At 34.7% G+C, this 19,553-nt stretch overlaps 1 protein-coding gene across 1 annotated transcript; it reads right to left on the bottom strand.

The window, feature by feature from the left end:
• Positions 1 to 148: 148 nt before the first annotated feature.
• LOC18589349 (pumilio homolog 6, chloroplastic-like) lies at positions 149 to 15,622 on the bottom strand. Its single transcript, XM_018127261.2, has 10 exons — positions 15,462 to 15,622; positions 12,695 to 13,426; positions 10,943 to 12,378; positions 9,752 to 9,893; positions 9,525 to 9,632; positions 6,462 to 6,674; positions 6,244 to 6,354; positions 4,259 to 4,453; positions 3,033 to 3,204; positions 149 to 954 (listed from the first exon to the last, which is right to left on the bottom strand). Exons 2-10 carry the CDS (start codon positions 13,334 to 13,336, stop codon positions 932 to 934), a joined length of 3,042 nt encoding a protein of 1,013 aa, XP_017982750.1. The 5' UTR covers positions 13,337 to 13,426; positions 15,462 to 15,622; the 3' UTR covers positions 149 to 931.
• Positions 15,623 to 19,553: the final 3,931 nt, after the last annotated feature.

The following is a 19,553-nucleotide window of genomic DNA, read 5'->3' on the forward strand; positions in this document are numbered from 1 at the left end:
GTTATCTACATAATTACTTGTCCAGAGAACATAACAAGAAAATATTCTATACCTTTTTAATCTTATCAGGTAGAGATGAAATCTGAGGAAAATTAATACTAAATTCATAGTTGTTTATTAATCCTTTTATAATCTATTGACAACAGCATGAGATATATTACCACAAACATAAAAACTAACACAAATTCAAATAATCCAAATGTTACACTTGGAAATGATTCAGATTTAAAACCACCTACTATCCACAAATGAACCAAACCAAACTCGAAACAACTCGACCCAATCTGACCCATCCAATTACCAGCTCCGTAATGATACAGTTACCAACCCAGCATCTGCCCTTTGATGCATTAGGTATAATAGTTTCTGGGATGCCATGAATTCTCTTGTCCCCATTTATAGTTACCATCTGTCAATGTCATGGCAGCTTCAACTTCTGTGCAAAGTCACAAAGAAGGATGTAAATTCCAGATCCCATACTTTTTTTCTTTTCCATTAAAACCACGCATGCATAACGGTTGCAGTAAATAATTTTACAGCATCAGGAAGGGCTTCCTTCCGAGTTCCGAGTTCCAAGTAATTCCCCTTTAAAATATATTGCAATCTCCTACATAGAATCCCATAATTCTATTTTTCCTTTTTCATTTTCTTTTTTGGGTAGAATAATTATGCTACACAAACATAAACACAGACAGATATACATATATTTACTGGTTGAACAGTATAAACCCTGTCACTGTCACTAATGATTGAAACTTCCTGTAGCAGGGGCCATCATAGGGCTTAGCCATCAGACGCCCATCGTTAAATCCACCCGCCCAGGAACCCATGTCAAGACTTTGAACCGTTCAATGAACAGGCCTTCACTGCAATGCTTTCCCAGCCTCAACAGCACTTGGAGGACATCCCAGAAACTCCCTTCATGTCTGTATCAAGACCCTGTAGTCTGATTTTCTGTATGCAGGAGAATAACATACTCTAAATGGTTAACATCAACTATGGTCAAGCATCTCATCCTCCAAGAAATATAGCATGGAATATAACCACTTTTTTACTATTATTATTTCATGAAATGGGAAATGACAGCTTTATATGTCAAGTATCCAACATAAAACCAATAAACAATAAACCTAAATCTTCAACTCTGACCAAGTCTTATGACACATCATGACTACGCAATCAACTTGTAAAATTCATTTTAGGTATCAAGTTGCTCCTCACATACTTATTACAAGTGTTTGTCAGAATATTATCAGCAGCAAGAATGCTACCATCATGACCACCATGCACACCCTGTCACCACCTCACTCTACCCCTACAACCATCAGTAAGACCATTAGCACCATCATCACAATATTATAAGCAGCAAGAATGCTACCCATCACGACCACCATACCACACCATCTGTCACCACCTTACTCTAACCCTACAACCATCAGAATATTATGGCTCCAATACTATAAATACTAACAACACCCATGCAGCCTCACCAATACCAACGCCGCTGAAATACAACTGCCACCATTATTCCCTTTGACACTTTTCACCACCTTAACCATCAGCAAAATTACAAACATCAATATCATGATTATTATCAGCATCAATACCAGAGTATAATCGTAATCATTACAACCACAGCCAATATCACTATGCATTATTTCATCTAATTTTCCTAAAATATATGTTCAACGTGGTGTATTGTAGCTTCACAATTGTTAATAACATTTATTCAACCTTCAGTAGCTTTAGCTATCCAACATTTCAATTAAATGTTTCAGCTAAAATTTCAGCTCTTGAAATATTCAATTCTTTCAACTTTCGGTTTTACCAAACAACATTCAGTCTTCTGATGCCTTAGCCAACCAACAAATACAAAACGAAAGAAAGAGTATACAGAAAGGAAACCATAATTCTATCTCAAACACCTTACAGTATAACTGATTCATTCACATGCAAATGATTATTTGCATCAGCAAGTCATGCCTCATCAGAAACTCGTATCCTACCCTCTTAAGTGTTCTAACCACCCAAAACTTCATCTGAGGGCTCCTAAGTTCATTTCTCTCAACCATTTTTGTTGTCCCCCATCAAACCCCCATGGTTTCCCTCTCAGAGGCTTCAATACCCTTAAAATGGAACACCCTATGCTTTTGAGAACTCCTTGTTTTAACTGGATTAATATGGTTTTGTTTCTTGAAAACTGATTTTGAAGATTCAAACATACACTCACCCAAAAAAAGAAAAACAAAAAACCATTCTTATTGCTCTTGTCAAGTGTCATAAAAAATTGTGTTCAAAGGAGGCAAACTGTCCCCAAACAACCCCCCCCGAAAAAAAAATATCATTATGTTTGTTCTTATCATCAAGGGAAAAACAACCACAGAAAAAGAAAAGATGCCCTTCGGTTCCTGATCAGCTGTGTCTGACCACCTCTACCCATTTTTCCACTCCACCCTGGCTGGCAAATAGTTATAGATTTAGCCAGTGAAACAAAACCACCTTCCAACAATTAGATAATCCACAAGCCTTTAAGTCATTAATTTTGACAGATAATCCAATATTTTATTGGCATTTTTCAAGATGCAGTCTTTTAAGACCTTTATCTACTAATGTGCTACCTAGTCTTTTAACACCTTTATGTACTAATGTGCTACTCATCATTTTCCGTCCACTCAAATATCATGTTCTTGCACCCTCACCACTCACTTATATTTGTTATTGTTCCCATTCTTCATGGTGACTTTAGAAGCTTTACTTCAAGACAAGTAGACAACATCAATGCATTAGAAGATGCGAACAGATTTGAAAATATTAATAAAGTAATTGGCCTTCAAAGGGAGAAGCAAACCCATGGAGCTAAAATGGTTCACCAAAACACAACTTCATGGCATGATAGAGATAATTAACAATGGCATCAAGCTAGAAAAAAAACTTATGACCACAAAGAAATATACCACAAAATTTTTTAAAAATTTAGGAAGCATAAGTCAAAGCAAGAGTACAAGCAAGTCAGTGAATCTACTAGCACATACCTTCTCCAAATAGCTGCTCAAACCGAGCAACAATGTGTTTTCCATAAGTATATTTTTTCAAAGCATGAGCATGCAATCTGATGCGACTAAGCAGTACTGCTCGTTGATTATCTGTACATGTTTCAAAAATCTTCTGGACAACATAATTTGCAAATTGGTCCTTCATCATTATCTGGAACATTAAACAATTGAACACATTAACTAAGTGCAATAGAACTTCATATTCAAAATTCTCACATCAGATGCAGTAAGTGCTATCAATCTATAAACAATTATGATTTAATTGGATGATTGAATAATGACTTCAAGAAAAACAAAAATCTGAACCTTCACAAGTAGGATGGAGTTGGAAAAGTAAGACAAGGCACAAAAATGTTAGGAGGAGCATTTTCTTATTCAAGATCAGCAAACATTCAATTTCTATAAGTCATGAACCCTTAGCTAGCATGTCTAAAACAAAACAATTGTAAAGCCCAAAAAAAAAAATAACCAACCAAACAACATATTTCCACAAAGATCACTCCATAGGAGTAGAGTGAAATCAAGCATTTAAGAACATGACACCCATCAAGTTTATTATATTTAAGACTAATAAAAGAGAAAAGGTAAAAAACACAAAAAATTCATCTTATACACATAATTTACTTCCAAGAGAAAATTGATAAGGGGTTGGCAGAATGTGCTCAAATCAGATGCTAAATAAAAGCCATTCTCTTTCAAAGTCTTTTCTGTTGCTTTAATTTATCACAAATATGATGAAAAATAAATTAATATATACATATATATACACTTACATACTTAAGTAAGACTTCATTTTCCTTTTTAACAGACAAACTGGTGTTTTGACATGCACCATGAAGGTGTAGTAAGAGAGAATTAAGATATTAACAAAGAAAGAAACAACTAGTTTTTTTTTAATGCCAATCTCCGATTTCCAGGTGATGGAGCAGTCATTGGTTCTCTACCTCTCCTCAAACAACAGACACATATTGAGCTCAATTCTTCTCAATTCTTACTCTTTTTCTTTAATATCTTAAATTAAGCAGTAAAGTCATATGTACAGCCCAGCTCATTCAAGTTCACAAAGGTATCAATTGTTAAATATGAATAGGAAATAAAATTCATAGTAGAAATCTTGCACATAATCCAATCTGTTTCCTTCAGGCTAGAGAACATTGCTGCAATTTATACAACCGTTATTTATCATAAGCACTATAAGGACGTACCAATAAATTATCATTTCCCTCAGTATGTCCAACAATCTCCTCAACTATTACTTCTCGTTCAGAGGGACTACCATACTCCAAGCATTTCTCAATAACATTTGATGCAAATTTATGCTGGCTCAGTTGCACAATATACCCAGACAACTTGCTAATAATTTTGCTTCTTTCTTGATGCTTTCCCCTCTCCAATACGTGCTGCAAATGATATGGCATTTAGATTGACATCAACAATGGAAAGAGGAAATTATAACAGAAAAGATATCTCATTCATGCAGTTGGAGAAGGTACACACAGAATTTGAAAAAACCTTCATTCTTCAAATCAAGAACATTAAAGAAAAATGAGAATCAACTAAGACAAAAAATCAGAGCATGAACACACATGCACAGGCACAAAACACACACATGTAGAACAACAGTAATAGGATTGAACGGTGCTTGTGTCATGGTGTGTCAGTGTGCTGGGTCCCATATTGGATACATACTAAGGTTATCTTCAGCATATATAAAGGGATGGTCATTTCATCCAATAGGCTAGTCTTTTGGTTTGAGGCCCAAGCCCATGACAATGGCCCTAGGGGTACTATCATGTGGACTTGGAGGCAGTACAATGCAAGACTATGCAAGCAGGAGTGAACTGAGTCCCACATTGGATGTGCTAGAGTGATCTTGGGCATGTTCAGAGGGATGCTCACTTCACCTAATAGGCTGCTCTTTTGGGTTCAGGCCTAGGCCTGTGACACTTGCATCCTCCCAAAACAAGCAAAATTATGAAGTATCAGACTCATTTCCAAACAGCTTCCCCGGTCTACATGCCCTAAGTTCATTCAAGTCTAGAAATTAAGAATCATATGAAAAGGGTAAAAACTACTACAAAAAAAGCAACATAAGTACCTCAGATTCATGAACAGCCATCACAGCCTAAGATTTCTACAAAAAATAATGCACTCTCCAGTCGCAGTCAATAGACAAAAACTGCAATTTATTACTGACTGGACCTTAAAACATAAAAATAAAAACTGGTAATCCTCTTTTTCCTGATGGCTTAAGGTTAGCACCAAACCAGGTAAGATCTTTTTCAGGTCTGGCACTGATCTCTGTTGTTCCCACAAGACTATTTCAGCAGAAGCACAAAACTAAGTAATAAGATGAAACTAAAACAACCAACTACTAATTAGTGGCTGATAAAGGATAACTAGAATACTTAAGCATATGATCTATAATAAGGTTAGTTTGGGAATTCGCTCTTCATCATGGACTAGGGTTACATGTTGTAACTGTAAATACTTTATTTTGTTATATTATTTGGCATTTTGATGTTTGAATATTGAAATTCTCTCTCCCTCTTCTAAGTTCTTTCTTTCTCTTTCTTCTTCCATTTCTCCATCTTTCTCTCTACTTTCTATCTCTATCCTATCTTCTCTCCCCTCTAACCTTATTGCTCCGTCTCCTACTCTTTATTCTCCCGTGCTGCATCAATGGACCGTCAGGTTTGCTAACTAACCCTAACTAAAATAAACTAAGATTGTACTAGGAAGATACAGCTTTATGATTTGAAGCATTAACTACATTGAACAGTAAAAATAATAAACCAAACTGAAACGAAGTCAAAGTTTCCTGAACACAGTATCATGGTTAAAGAAAAAAGATTTAAGTGCCATTAGAGCATCTAATCCTGATTAGAATTCTTTATTTGGTGATGAAAGAATCATGTCCATATCGCGTCAAATATTTTGGTAACTGATGTAACAAAACACATTTTGGAAGATATTAATAAGAACCCAAGCTGTATTTCTTGTTGCAAACAGGTATAAACTATCAAAATAACATTACTTTGTAATGAATGGAGTGCCTTAGCTATCTGGGTATATCAAACGCATAAATAATTACTGGAAGAATCAGAAGCAATCACAAATTCCAAAATTGACAAGCTTTGCACCAGACAGATATTAAAATTGCAACCAACCGCCATAAAGAAACACTAACCTGGGTAACATAATTCCCATATTGGTCCTGAGCAAGAGCACAAACAGATTCCAAGATTTCATCCACTATAAATTGGCATTGCTGCTCGTCTGTGCAATGTTCTAAAACCCTCTACAAGAAACAAAAAACAGCTCCATAGTGTTCTATGGTCAAGAAAAGGATGAAAAAGGAGAAGGAAAGAAGGAAAGCTCCAATAGTCCACCTAAGTGTAATCTTACCTGTATGACACGGCAACCATAAGGATGAGTAGAAAGTGTGGCAACTTGACCATGAAAAGCAGAAATTATAAACCCAATTTTGTCAGTAGGAACACTCTCAATGCACTTCTGTATGACATGATTTCCATTTTGATCACGTACACATCTCATAACATGTCCATCCAGTTCACGAACAAGCTGAGCTTTTTGTTCAAGATCAATAACTTCAAGTGCCTAAATGCGCATATAAAGTCAAAACTAATTTCGTTCTCAGAATGGAAAGCGACAAGTATCAATTCTTAAAAGAAGCAAATACTTGATATCTGCCAAACAAGATAGTTTTATGTTCTACAATGACAATTATCTCAGAATCTAGCACGCAAAGCAACCTATATTATTCAAAACATTAACTAAAAGCCTCCTGGAAAAGAAAACAGATGAAAAAACTGAAAAGAATCACCTCCTTATATCGGCAAAAAAAGTGTGTTTCCAGAAATTATGATATTTGTTAACATCATCTTCAATAGATGAAGCAAAACACAAGCATAATAAACAAACATCCACACGATTAAGTTCAGAATGTAACTATATAAGCAATGTAAAGCTATGCTACCAATCAGCCCAAGCCAACAAATTACTAAATGTATTTGCATCCATGCTAATGAACAACGGCAACCAACCCTTGCCACCAAAACAACAGGAAAACAAAACCTGCTAAAGGTCAAGAAGGAAGCAGATATAGATATACAGCAGTTGCTTTTACACATGGCAGATGCACAGAAATTGTGAACTTTTGCATGTACCACAAAATAGAAGAACACAGAAACTTTATATCCAAGGTAATTTACGTATTTAATCAAATTATGCACAATAATCCAAGACAAATAAGTTAGGCAATTTAACTGTTAATAATACAGTAAAAACTAGTTCATTGGGTCAATTTATTAACCAAAGTATAAAAGAACTACCCATATATCCATGGATTTTACAAATATACCAAAAGTTCAACTTCCAACTTTAATAGAAGCAGTAGCATACTCTAAATTGCCCTCAATAACTGTCTGTTTTTCTATGAAAAACGCATCTGCATATGAGTAATGTTATGACTTGGCCTAAGGCCGAACCATCTAAGAAGCCCATAAAACACATATGGCAAGGCGCCTATGTGGCTATCAATAGACACCACCTGTCCCTGAAAGGACAGTCATCTAAGTAGCCCATGAAACCCACATATGGCGAGGTGCCTATGTGGCTGTATCAAAAGACACCACCTGTACCTAAAAGGGAAGGCTAAATATGACAGCTATGCACATTAGACTTGGCAATTTTGCACACAACATGTTAACAAGTCACGAAGTTAAGCAAGTTTATGGTAATTGTGTTCTGTGTATTAATCGTTTCGACACATTTAAGACAACAATTGCATGTCTTATATGTATCAAACCTGCTTAACCAGTTTAACTCATTTAGTTAATCATGTTATCAGCCCATATAACTTGTTTACCCATTTATGACCCATATAAGTAACCTGCATAAATTTTATCTAATTCTATTAATATATTGTTTCTATTTTATAAATAGGTTTTGTGGCATGAGAATGATATGTGGCAGTGACAAGAGTCTTCAATCTTGGCTTTTGATGTTTTATTATGCGGATGGATTATGAATATTATTTGGATTTTATTATGGTACTCTTATGTTGATGTTGATGTTTTTGTTGGATTTTTATTATGCTTATGTTGATGCTGATGGATTTTTCACATAATGGATATTATTGTTTTGTTATGGATGTTTTATGATTATTTGTTTTAAATTTGAATAATAGAGTAATATTTTCTTTGTATATATATTATAATTAAATTATTAACAAAATATGTTTTAATTTAACCATGTTAATAGTTTAAACAAGTTAGCAATCATGTCGTATCGTAATAAATTTAATCCGATCCATTTAATAAACGTGTTAAGCATATCATGTCGTGTTACACTTTTAACAAACATATCCATGTATGTGTTTATGACCTTGACACATTCAACTAATCATGTTGTATTCGTGTTTACCCATATAACTATTAATACCTTATGTTTACACAACACAATTAAGTCATGCGAACACAAATTGCCAAGTCTAATGCACATGATCCCAAGTACAATTTCCACTCCTCACTCTCATGCTCCCTCTTTTCTCTCTCATCTCATCTTCTCCTTCCCTCTCCTCTCTCTTCTTGACACCTACTGACTTAAGCATTGGAGAGGGAATCACCAGAAAATCCCCAACCTACCTGATGTGGGATTGAAGCACCCTGCCTACTTCTCTAAAGCACTTGGTGTGACACAAACACCAAGCTTTAGTCCAGAATGATCCAGTTCAGATCCAACCCCTCAAAGACATCAACAAGTAACAAATACATCTGCCAAGATGTAGATTACTACAAAAAGATTCCTATGGCTCTAATATGAAGACAGAATTAGTTATGAAATAGAAAAGTTGGGGCCCATTATTGATCCTCATTGCTACAAAATTTCAACAAATGAATCTAAGAAACATTTTAGGTATACGAAAATCAGCATCCAGTACACTTCTGAAAAGCACAATCATACATATTACCAGTAAAAAAAAGATTCATTGGGAAGAAATTCTTCAGCATATATTGAAAAGAGCATATGAATCTTCTTAATCAGGAATAGACTTAAACATGATAGGAACATCTATCCACAGAATCTAGCAGAGAAGCACTATATTATGTACATATAATTCTATTTCCTGTACCTAGTAAAATATATGTCAAGATTCTAAGCATTCTCCTTAGAATGGAATTTTCTTCTACATAAAGAATAAGTGGCATGTTGTATCATAGTAGAATATGTATACAAAACAAAAGTAAATAATAAAAGAACGACCATCAGAACACATTTCGGGAAAGCTAACACAGACTCCTACCTTATTGACATGCAAGAAAAGCAGAAAATGAAAGGTTAAAACAAGCAGCCAAGACAATTCAGATTTACAAGTTTAAAGATGCACAAAAATGGGATAAAACGTATGCTTGGCACCCATTAGTATGGTGTAGAGATCAGAAATACCTTTTGTATTACACGACAGCCATACATTTGCAGACTAAAATTCAAAATCTGACCAGAAAGCTTATAGGCAAGTTCCTTTCTCTGCTCAGGGCTTCCATACTCAAAAAACTGCAAATAGACAATGTAAAAAGATTAACTCAGAAAACCCAGATAACCAGAAGTTACAAACTATACAAAATGTGGTAGTTTATATATATATAAAGTTTGGTAGGTATTTTGGAACACACCTTCTGAATAACATAGTTACCAAAGACATCAGTCATCAGTTTGGAAGCATGTGGAAGAACTTCTTTGAACACAGACGCCTTCTCCTCAATGCTACAATTTTCTAACTTTTGCTGAATAAATCGACTCCCATGTTGATCAGCACTATATTTGAAACTTCCCGCTGTTATTTAATGTTCCAGTGCCAAAAATAATAAGGGTAAACTACACAAAATACCCTGTGGTTAAGGGTGAAAATTTTGCCCCTTCAGATTCAAAAAGGGAGAATTAAGTACCTGAGGATTTTTCCTTTAGCCACCAGATTAACACTGTTAACTAATCCCACTCACTTTCAGCCATGTAGCCAACTTTTTTCTTTTCTCCATCCGTTTTCTCATTTGCCAGAAACTTTCAACTCTCTCTCTAAGCCTATGTAATTTCTCTCTCTTTAATCATCCAAGGTTTCTAGCCAAAAGAAGAAAAATCCTTCCGAAGCAAAGGCTGGAGCATGGCTCCAAGTTTCAGCTGTGCACCCTCCCTCCTCCCACCCCTAATTTGTTCCTTCTTTTTTTTTTTTTCTCTTTCATCCTTATCCAAGCCTTTCTCTCTTAAAAATTTTATCTCCATACCTTAATTTGACAAACTAGTCTAAAAGGCTCTGATCAATTTCATGCAAATGAAGGTTTTGAAAAAGTTAATCATTTTGGAAAGCACAAAGTCGCTATCATGATTGTTGCCTTCTGTGTATACAGACTTGTAGAATGATGGGTATGTGTTCAATTTTGAATTTGGGAGTGGCAGCATTGGATGGCTATTTTGTTTCACTTGTTCTTAGGATTTTGATTCTGTGCGGATATCTTCTGATATTTGGGCCGGAAGAATATAAGTCTAGAGTGAGAAAGTCAGATACAGTAAAAGGGAACAAAAGAGAAGTCCAATTTTCTTGTATTAGCTTTTCTTTTGATATGGTAGAATTGAAATCAGCATAAACAAGAAGAAGTTTCCAGTAAGAGGCAAAACATGTGACCCTCGCATGTCTATAGAGTTAACATGTCAAGCAAATTGCAAATGCTAAATGACAAATACACAGGGTGGCTAAGTGTTAGAATTTAAACCGTAGGCAGCAATTGTCTTTCATGTCAAACCACAAGGTATTTTTTGTAATTTACCCAATAAATAAACAAAATGAATATTAATTGCAGTCTAGAACTTGCCTGAATTCAACAATATGTCCTACAATATCAGATAGCTCAAATCTTCGGCCTTTCCCAGATTTCAACTCTTCAAGAAAATTATATATCTGGGGGTCATTAGAACTCTCAAATCCTCTTTGAGGTTGCCATCCAGAATGTATACCAGAACTAGCTGCAAATCTAATGTCATTCTTCCCAACAGGAACACCTGTCCCCGCTACTTGAGATCCAGGCATAACTGGACTAGCAAACGATGCAGACGGATATTGTATCATGTTTTGAGGGTTTCCAACGTAATGAGGGCTCATCAACCCTCCTCTACCTGTATGCAGATTACTTGATCCTCCACCTCGCTGATGTTGTAGTTTCTGATCCTCCGTGCAAGCAGCAAGGTTTGACCCTTTATGAGAGTCAAAAGCACTATTCTGGCTCCCAACAATGCCACCCCTAGCCATAGGGTCATACTGACCAGAAATACCATACGCTTCCCCAAATGGCTGTTGGTAACATTGCATATAAAGGGGGTCACCAAAGGAAGATTGGGCTGCATATCCAAACTGCCCATAGAACTTGTTAAGGTGTTGCATATCAGCTCCATTTGCAATGCTTCCACCAGATGAAACAGCAGGCATTTGAGCATTGAAGTTTGGGCCCATAGGGCCATCAAAAACAAATGGAATAGCACCATTGGGTGGGTAAGTGATAAATGGGGGAACAGCAGAAGAATTAAAACCATATCCACCTACACCATACTGAGGAGAATGTAAACCTGGAGCTTGAACGTTTGTATAAAATGGATTTGGTGTAGGCATGTATCCTGCAGTTGCATAAAATGGTGGTGTGAACCCAGATGACTGGAGTACCGGCTGTACCTCAGCTGCAAACTTGGAGGGGGCTTGCATAAACTGATCCATGCCAATGTATGCACCATTTACTCCCTGAGGAGTTGATTGGGACTTGGCAGTTTGAACCTGAAATGGGTTGCTTGGTTGTTGGAATGGTCCTTGGTGTTGGACCAAACTATTCTGATAGTTACGTCGCTTCTGTTCTTGATTCTTATGATTTTCAGAATTTTGCAGGCGCAGGGTAGATATATTAAGACCTTTCATCTCAGACTCAATGACAGAAACATCTGAACTACTAGCATCGCCAACAATAGCTTCATCCTTCAGATGGATATCTCTATTATGTAGAACTCCTTTTTGAAGATAAGGCACGGACGATGCGGTTGCTGTACAAGGGTGGGACAATGAGCTTGAACTAGGTATAGTCTTTTGATCAGCTCTTGATGATAGCCCAATATCTGCGTCCAAAGTTGATGTAATAGTACTTGCAGCACTAATAGAGAGGTCATGCAGGGAATTGGAATCACCGTCACAATAATCCATTTCTGTTATTCCATAACTTAGAGGTTGAGACTGATTATATACAGGTGATGAAGTGCAGGGGAAGTTTTCCTGTAAGTTTATAATCAAAAACTTATCAGTTACAAACACGCAACCCAAACAAAACAACGTGAGAACTTGTGAGGGATTTCAACAAACTTCAGGCTTCACAACCACCTCCACTCCCCCCCCCCCCCCCCCCCTCCCCCACCCCCCCACTGCAGCTCTCCCAAGAAGTAAATAAAAAACTTCCTGTATGGTTACTGTCAATTGAAGCTGGAGTGTTTCCAATCTCAACAAAAGAATGACAAATGCACCCAAGCATGCTAATTAACAATTAGGGAATTTGACATGTTGCAACAAATAAAATTGTTACCAAGATCTTTACCTGTACTAAATTGACAGATTCTTTCTGTTGGCCAACCAGTGAAGCTGCATCCTGTCCAAACAAAAACCCATTAGCGCTTTCTATCAAATCATCAGAAGATTGTCGGGGTGACTGATCATCCTCTGGCACTTCCTTGTGTGTAGAAAGGGAGCCTTTTGAGAAATGCAAAAAAGTATTACCACTGTCATCTATAGAACTCAAAACCTGATTATTGCCAAACCTACCAATTTGACACTTGAGATGCTGATTCCTCCATGAGATGAGTGGAGGAGGAAGTCTAGGGTTAAGATTGACATTTGAACAGTAATATGCTATGTAAGCTGGATGAGCACATAACTGTTCTTCAGACTGGCATTTTTCTAGTGCACTGTTCAAACTAGCTGAGTTCAAATTAACAGTGGGGTTTTGCTGGGATATAAGGTTATCTATGGCCAAATAAGAACCCTCCATGCTTGGAGGAGCACTTCCACTACGATTAGGGACTGCCTCTGTTCCACTCGGAAGATACCTATGACCCCTTTGAAGCAGTCTTAATTCTTCTGCTGCGACATTAGTAGATGATGCTGAAAATGCTGCAGCCTCCTGATGGGTGGGCCATTTTCCACTCATTTCTGAAATTCTAATTGGACTCTCAGTGGCCATGAGAAATTTGCACCGCTCCTTCCTTATGGTGAATGATAAGAGATCTCACATGGTCCTTTGAATGGCAGCCAAATGATATCCTATTTCGATCTAGAAGAGATGAAAACATTGCAAAAATTCTTAGACTAAACACTGGGACAAGTAATGTTTTGATAATTTTCAGAAACAAGAAAAAAAAGTACTAAACAAGGTGAATTCACAATACAATAATCGACTTAATATTTGCAACCTCAATAACTAAACTCATATCAGAACAAAGTATTATTTAGCATATTTCCAGTAACTAATAAACAGGATTGCCCACAAACTCATAGCCAATTCCTTATCTGCAAATTTAGAAGATCAAAGAAGTATTATAATAAATATATATATGTATATAAATATATATATATATATTTCCAGTAACTAATAAACAAGATAGCCCACACACTTAAAAGGTCAATTGCCAATAATTAATCAACTTAATATTTGCAGCCTCAATAACTAAACTTATACCAGAGCAAAGTATCATTTAGCGTATTTCCAGCACTATTAAACAGGACTGCCAACAAACTATAACAACTTCCTTATCTGCAAACTTCAGAAAGATCAAGAAGAGTATTATATATATGTATGAGGTAATAAACAGGATAGCCCACAAACTTATAACATAAATTGACAATAATTAATCAACTTAATATTTGCATACTTCAATAACTAAACTTATACCAGAGCAAAGCATCATTTAGCATATTTCCAGTAACTAATAAACTGGACTGCCAACAAACTATAACCACTTCATTATCTGCCAACTTTAGAAGATCAAGAAGAGTATTATATATATATATATATTACTCAAAGAGTGTTATATGTCAGATTGACACAAAAACACAAACACAAGGATGAGTATGCATTGCATACTTTAAATATGAATATCTAATTCTACTAGGTGAAGATCAATCAGAAATAACTCCATTCTAACATTACTTTTACTAACAGAAAAATACTCCTGATGGCAACACTAACACTTTGCAAACCCTGAAGATGGAATTCCCAGAAATTTAGGCATAAAAACAAAACCACAAGATTATGAATATTGGCAGTTCCCTCATTGACATTGTTCATATATACAAGTAAAAGTAAGTGTTAATTAAAACAACCTCACCACAAACATCAAGAGACCAACAAAGCTGATAAGAGTTAGCACATATATTGGTTGCAAAGAAAAGCTGCAAATCATGAATTCATCAATTTGATATTGGGAAAAAAATAATGATGAGTACAAGTCATGTTTAAATGGGTGGAGAACAGTACAAAAGACATGAGTTATTAAACAATTAGACTCATTAATGACTAAAGTCATCTAATAAAATAAACTTGGAAATATTTAGAATATTCAATTCATTCAAGATGCAACAAGAAGAACTTTGCTTTGACTTAAATTTCTATCTTAAAAGGGCAGCCATGAATCAGACAGATATCATTGTGCATGTCAAAGTAATGAAGACGACAATAGCTTTTAGATTAACAAAAATATAATAAAAACACTTTTTTTGAACGATTACCAGACAAAATCATGCAACCTTCATTCTCTAGTACACTGAACCAATCCCAATAATAAAAAACCGCAAACAAAAACAACACCAGCCATGACCCAAATTACAGACCACAAGAAAATAGTAAAAGCTCTAAACAGGAGAATATCGATGCCCTGTTTCCAATTCTTTCAGAATCTTGTAATCCTGGTAATTATTACCTCTAATTACAGTGAAACTTCCAGCGGCAAAGAATATATGACCAGCAATTTCATTAACACAGATTACACAGAGCTAATTTGATTTGAAACAGCTAAAAACAGAATTAGCTATATCATACTTAAATACCAAATAAATACTTATATGCACAGTCCATTGATAAAAACTAAAAACAAAATTTGAGAAGAAAAATGCTTGAAGAGCTAATTGAAAGTCAAAAGAAATGAAAGAAATGAAAAACCCGTGAAGAAAAATCAAGCAAATAATAGAAAGAAATGAAAATATGAGCAATAGTTAGTGAAGACAAAAACTAACTTTTGAAACCCTAAGTGAACTTTTAAAAAGGAAAAACAAGAGAAAGACTTAGCAAAAACAGAGGAAGATTCTCTTACCCAGATACACTGATGCCGCAAAGATTAACTGTTCAAAACCCCAAGATTCCTTCTTTCCAGTTTCCACAGAGAGAGAAACAAAAAAGACTTTGAGAGAGAGAGAGAGAGAGTTCAAAGCGACAGAAAGAGTGAAGGAGTTGGCTCTAAAATGACAAAATTAGTTTTAGTCAAGGGAAATTTTCTTTTTTTTTAAAAAAAAAAAGTTGCTATAAACAGGAGAAAAGCGCTAATGCCAGAGCACGACTTTGGCTAAGTTTGAGCTTCTGTTTGTTGGTTCGGAAATGTACAAAACAGCAAGCCCTTGCAAAACCGCGATTCGCACCATTGTCATATTGCATACAAGTGACACGTAATAATTATAATTTTATTTTTATTCAAATTATTCGTAATAATTTGATTATATTCAAGTCATAATACAATTCTTTTATTGTTTTAAATTAAATTTTTAAATTTTAAATTTTTAAATTAAATAAATTTTTATAAATAATAATCGATTGTCTATTATTAATCAAAATATCATTTATTATTTTATATTATATATAGATAATAATCATATAAACATCACGTGGATATAAAATGATAATTGACGTTTTATTAATATCAATTAACCAACCATTAATTATAAAAATTTATTTGATTCAACTTAAAAGTACAAGAACTTTTCACTTTAATAAATTATCAATGAGATGATTAAATTATGGATTGTAATTTACAAATAAGATATTGGGAATTGGTCAAAATTAAATTATTTTTCCATTGATGTGAATGCTAAGGAGAGGTGGAGCTGGAAATCAATAGTGTGATTTTTCTATAGAAGAATAATATGGAGTGCGCTTACTTTATGCTACAACTGTTGCGTATTAATTGTAGGAACTATATAGTAGATTAAATGAGCATCGTATATGCAAATAAATTATATTTCAGTGAGCAAGAGGCAAGAGGTAATGAAAAAGCCAAAATTGAAACATCTGTTTACTAATTTTGAGTTATGTCATCAATCATGTTTTCACAGCACAACAGTGCCAACATTCACAGCGTGTATGAAGACTTGTTAATTGGAAATCACTTTCTAAATCGTCATCGCTTGATTGTTCACATTGAAAAAGAAGTTGCCTTTTTGTAACAAAGCACAACTTGGAGTCCCTTTTTGTCTACTTGATTTGAAATGTTTAATATGGATGTCTTCTCTCTTATTATAATTTAGATAAAATCAAAAGAAACCGTACAGCCCAAGAACGGGGAATTTTGTCAACTACTGTTAGAATATATATATATATAAGATCCATTACTTTATTCTTTACGTTGGATTTAACAATGTACATTCATATACGCATAACGTTTGAAAAATATCTTTAAATTATTTAAAAATTTTAAATAAATTATTATTTTTCTATTACATTCAATCAATTTTTTTATTTTAAATCAAATAAACTCTTAATAAGTAATGATTGACTAATTGTCATTAATCAAAATGTTATTTATCTTTTTATTACACGTGATATTAACATGACATTAACTCTGAAAGGTCAAAATATTGTCACATGATCATGCCATTATGTCATGTCATCATTTATTATGATATGACAACATATCACGTTAATATCACGTGACATAAGATGATAAGTGATATTTTGACAAATAATAATTAGTCAATTATTAAGGATTTACTAGAGTTACGACCCGTGCATTGTACACGGAGCAAGAATCCACCTATCAAAAGATGAAAAACCCAATATAATAAAACCTTGCTGGCTCCCAACTCGTCACATGTCGGGCCCCAGCTCAATCTCTAAGAGTTTATAACTTTTTCTTTAAGTCTCAACGTGGATACCCTTTTAACTGACACGTGGTAAAATGAGTTAAGTAAGTTATAGATTTGATTCAAAATAAAAGTATAAGAACTTGATTATACAAAATTTCATATATACAAAATATTTTCTTACAAAAGATATAGCAATATATCAATAGCTATCTTAGTGGCATTGGTAGTTCTACTTCCTTCATACAAAAATGAGAAGGCTTTCTACTGTACAATTGCCAATAAACTTTTTTGCAATTTGTTATATACATAGGCTGGATGAAAAACTTGCATTTGAATGACAGATGTTTAACAGGGTCTACCTAAGGTTACTGCCTTCATACAAAAAAGAGAAGGCATTTGATTTACTATTACTGAATTAACAAAAAGTGAACAAAAGGCTTGTAGTAGGTCATTTGGTTGTAAATGCTAACTTGTCAAAAGTTAATAGTGAGATACAAAGACTTTAAAATGTGAAATTCTTAGAGATTATTGTCACAGTCCAAATCTCGGGCCATGACCGACGCAAGGGCCCAATAAGCACAGCCCACTAAGCCCAAGCAAGCCTTGCTATATGAACCTATAAATTAGCCCATCTATCATCCATATTTCTTTAAAATCTATAATTCATAATATTCAAATATAATTTCTTTGAAAACAATTCATAAACCCTAAGTATTTACTCATAATGGCATCATCAATCATTATATACATAGATAGTTTGACAAATGAATCTTAGCAATTCACATTAAGTATACATATACACATACAATGACCCTAACCGTCAACAGAGTGACTCTGGGCGTGGGTACTAACATTTAATTGTATGGTGAACCTATTGAAAGTTGAATAGGAGGGAGCACCTCGACCTAGGATCCAACTACCTTCGATCCTGAAACTAAAACATGAATTTGAAAAGAATGAGTATAAACTCAGTGAGTGAACATAAAAAAGGAACAAGCAACCAATACGGAAAGGTTTTGAAAACATGATGCACTCGTTTTGAAAACAATGAAATTTTGTATGCCATAAACAAAACTCGATTCCATGTTGTTTTTTAACTCGTTTAAAACATTTAAGAAAATCAGCTTTCAACATTCAATACAATCACATAATATTTCCTTAACCTTTTCATAGCATATATAAACATTTCTAAAGCATATATAAACATCTCTATAGCGTATAAATATATAAACATACATGCAACCACCAGTCATCAACTCTTGTGCACTCCCTACACGCACAAGGTAATATCATCATGTGCACTCCCTACATGCACATTTCAATATCATCATGTGCACTCCCTACACACATATTTCAATACCATCACACGCACTCCTACCCACACCATTACCGGCACCGTCATGTGCACTCCCACACCACACACGCACGGTTATATTAATCAACAACATTACATTTCAAAGAATAACACACATATCAACACATAACAAAAATCTTTGCATAGTACTATATCTCACATAATTCATTATTTTACTGGTCATAAACATAATTGCACTATCCAACACTCAAAAAGAATAACATTATTCATTTTGCCAATAATGTAGGACATTTCTAGATTTCTAATACACACATGCCACAAATCAATTGGCAAATCAACATAACATTCCAAGTACATAACTCAACACATTATTTATTCAACCACGTAAAAGAATTACTTGTGAAAAGCTTGTTCCTATGCAAAATTTTAAAAGAAATCAACCAAGGATATTTAAATATTTTATTCAAACACATATGCATTTGTTCAAAGCATTTTAAATGTAAGTTCACTCACCTTGCGATAGCGGGATGTTATATCGTTATTAGTTCGGAAGCGTATCTAGCTATTGCTACTTGTCGGTCACTCATTATTTCCTCCGACACGCTACCACAGTACACTACCTTTACTTTTGTACTTCCTAGCAACAATCCAAATTCAATATCTTTAGTGTACCTCATTTCTACTTCTCTTTTTCCTTCAATCATGAATCCTTATTCAACTAACTTATATCTTGACACATTCTTTACCAAAGTGGCCTTTATCTTTTAATTGCGTAATTCTTTAGATTATGGATACCGACAACTTATTTATGACTCTAACACATATAAATCTTGTCTAAAGATATTTATCAAGTTTATCCATCATTTCCACAATAATTACCTAGCACATGGCAGCAACAATAAATTTACTTCCATCAAACATTTTCTGTCACGACCTGGTACTCCCCTCGAGCCCGTGACAATAGCCGCGGTGTCCCGGTAGACACTTATTGTCCGAGATGTCAACCCGAAACCCC

The sequence above is a fragment of the Theobroma cacao genome, chromosome 9 (genome assembly GCF_053813885.1).
Source record: "Theobroma cacao isolate CCN51 chromosome 9, ASM5381388v1, whole genome shotgun sequence".
NCBI classification, from domain to species: Eukaryota; Viridiplantae; Streptophyta; class Magnoliopsida; order Malvales; family Malvaceae; genus Theobroma; species Theobroma cacao.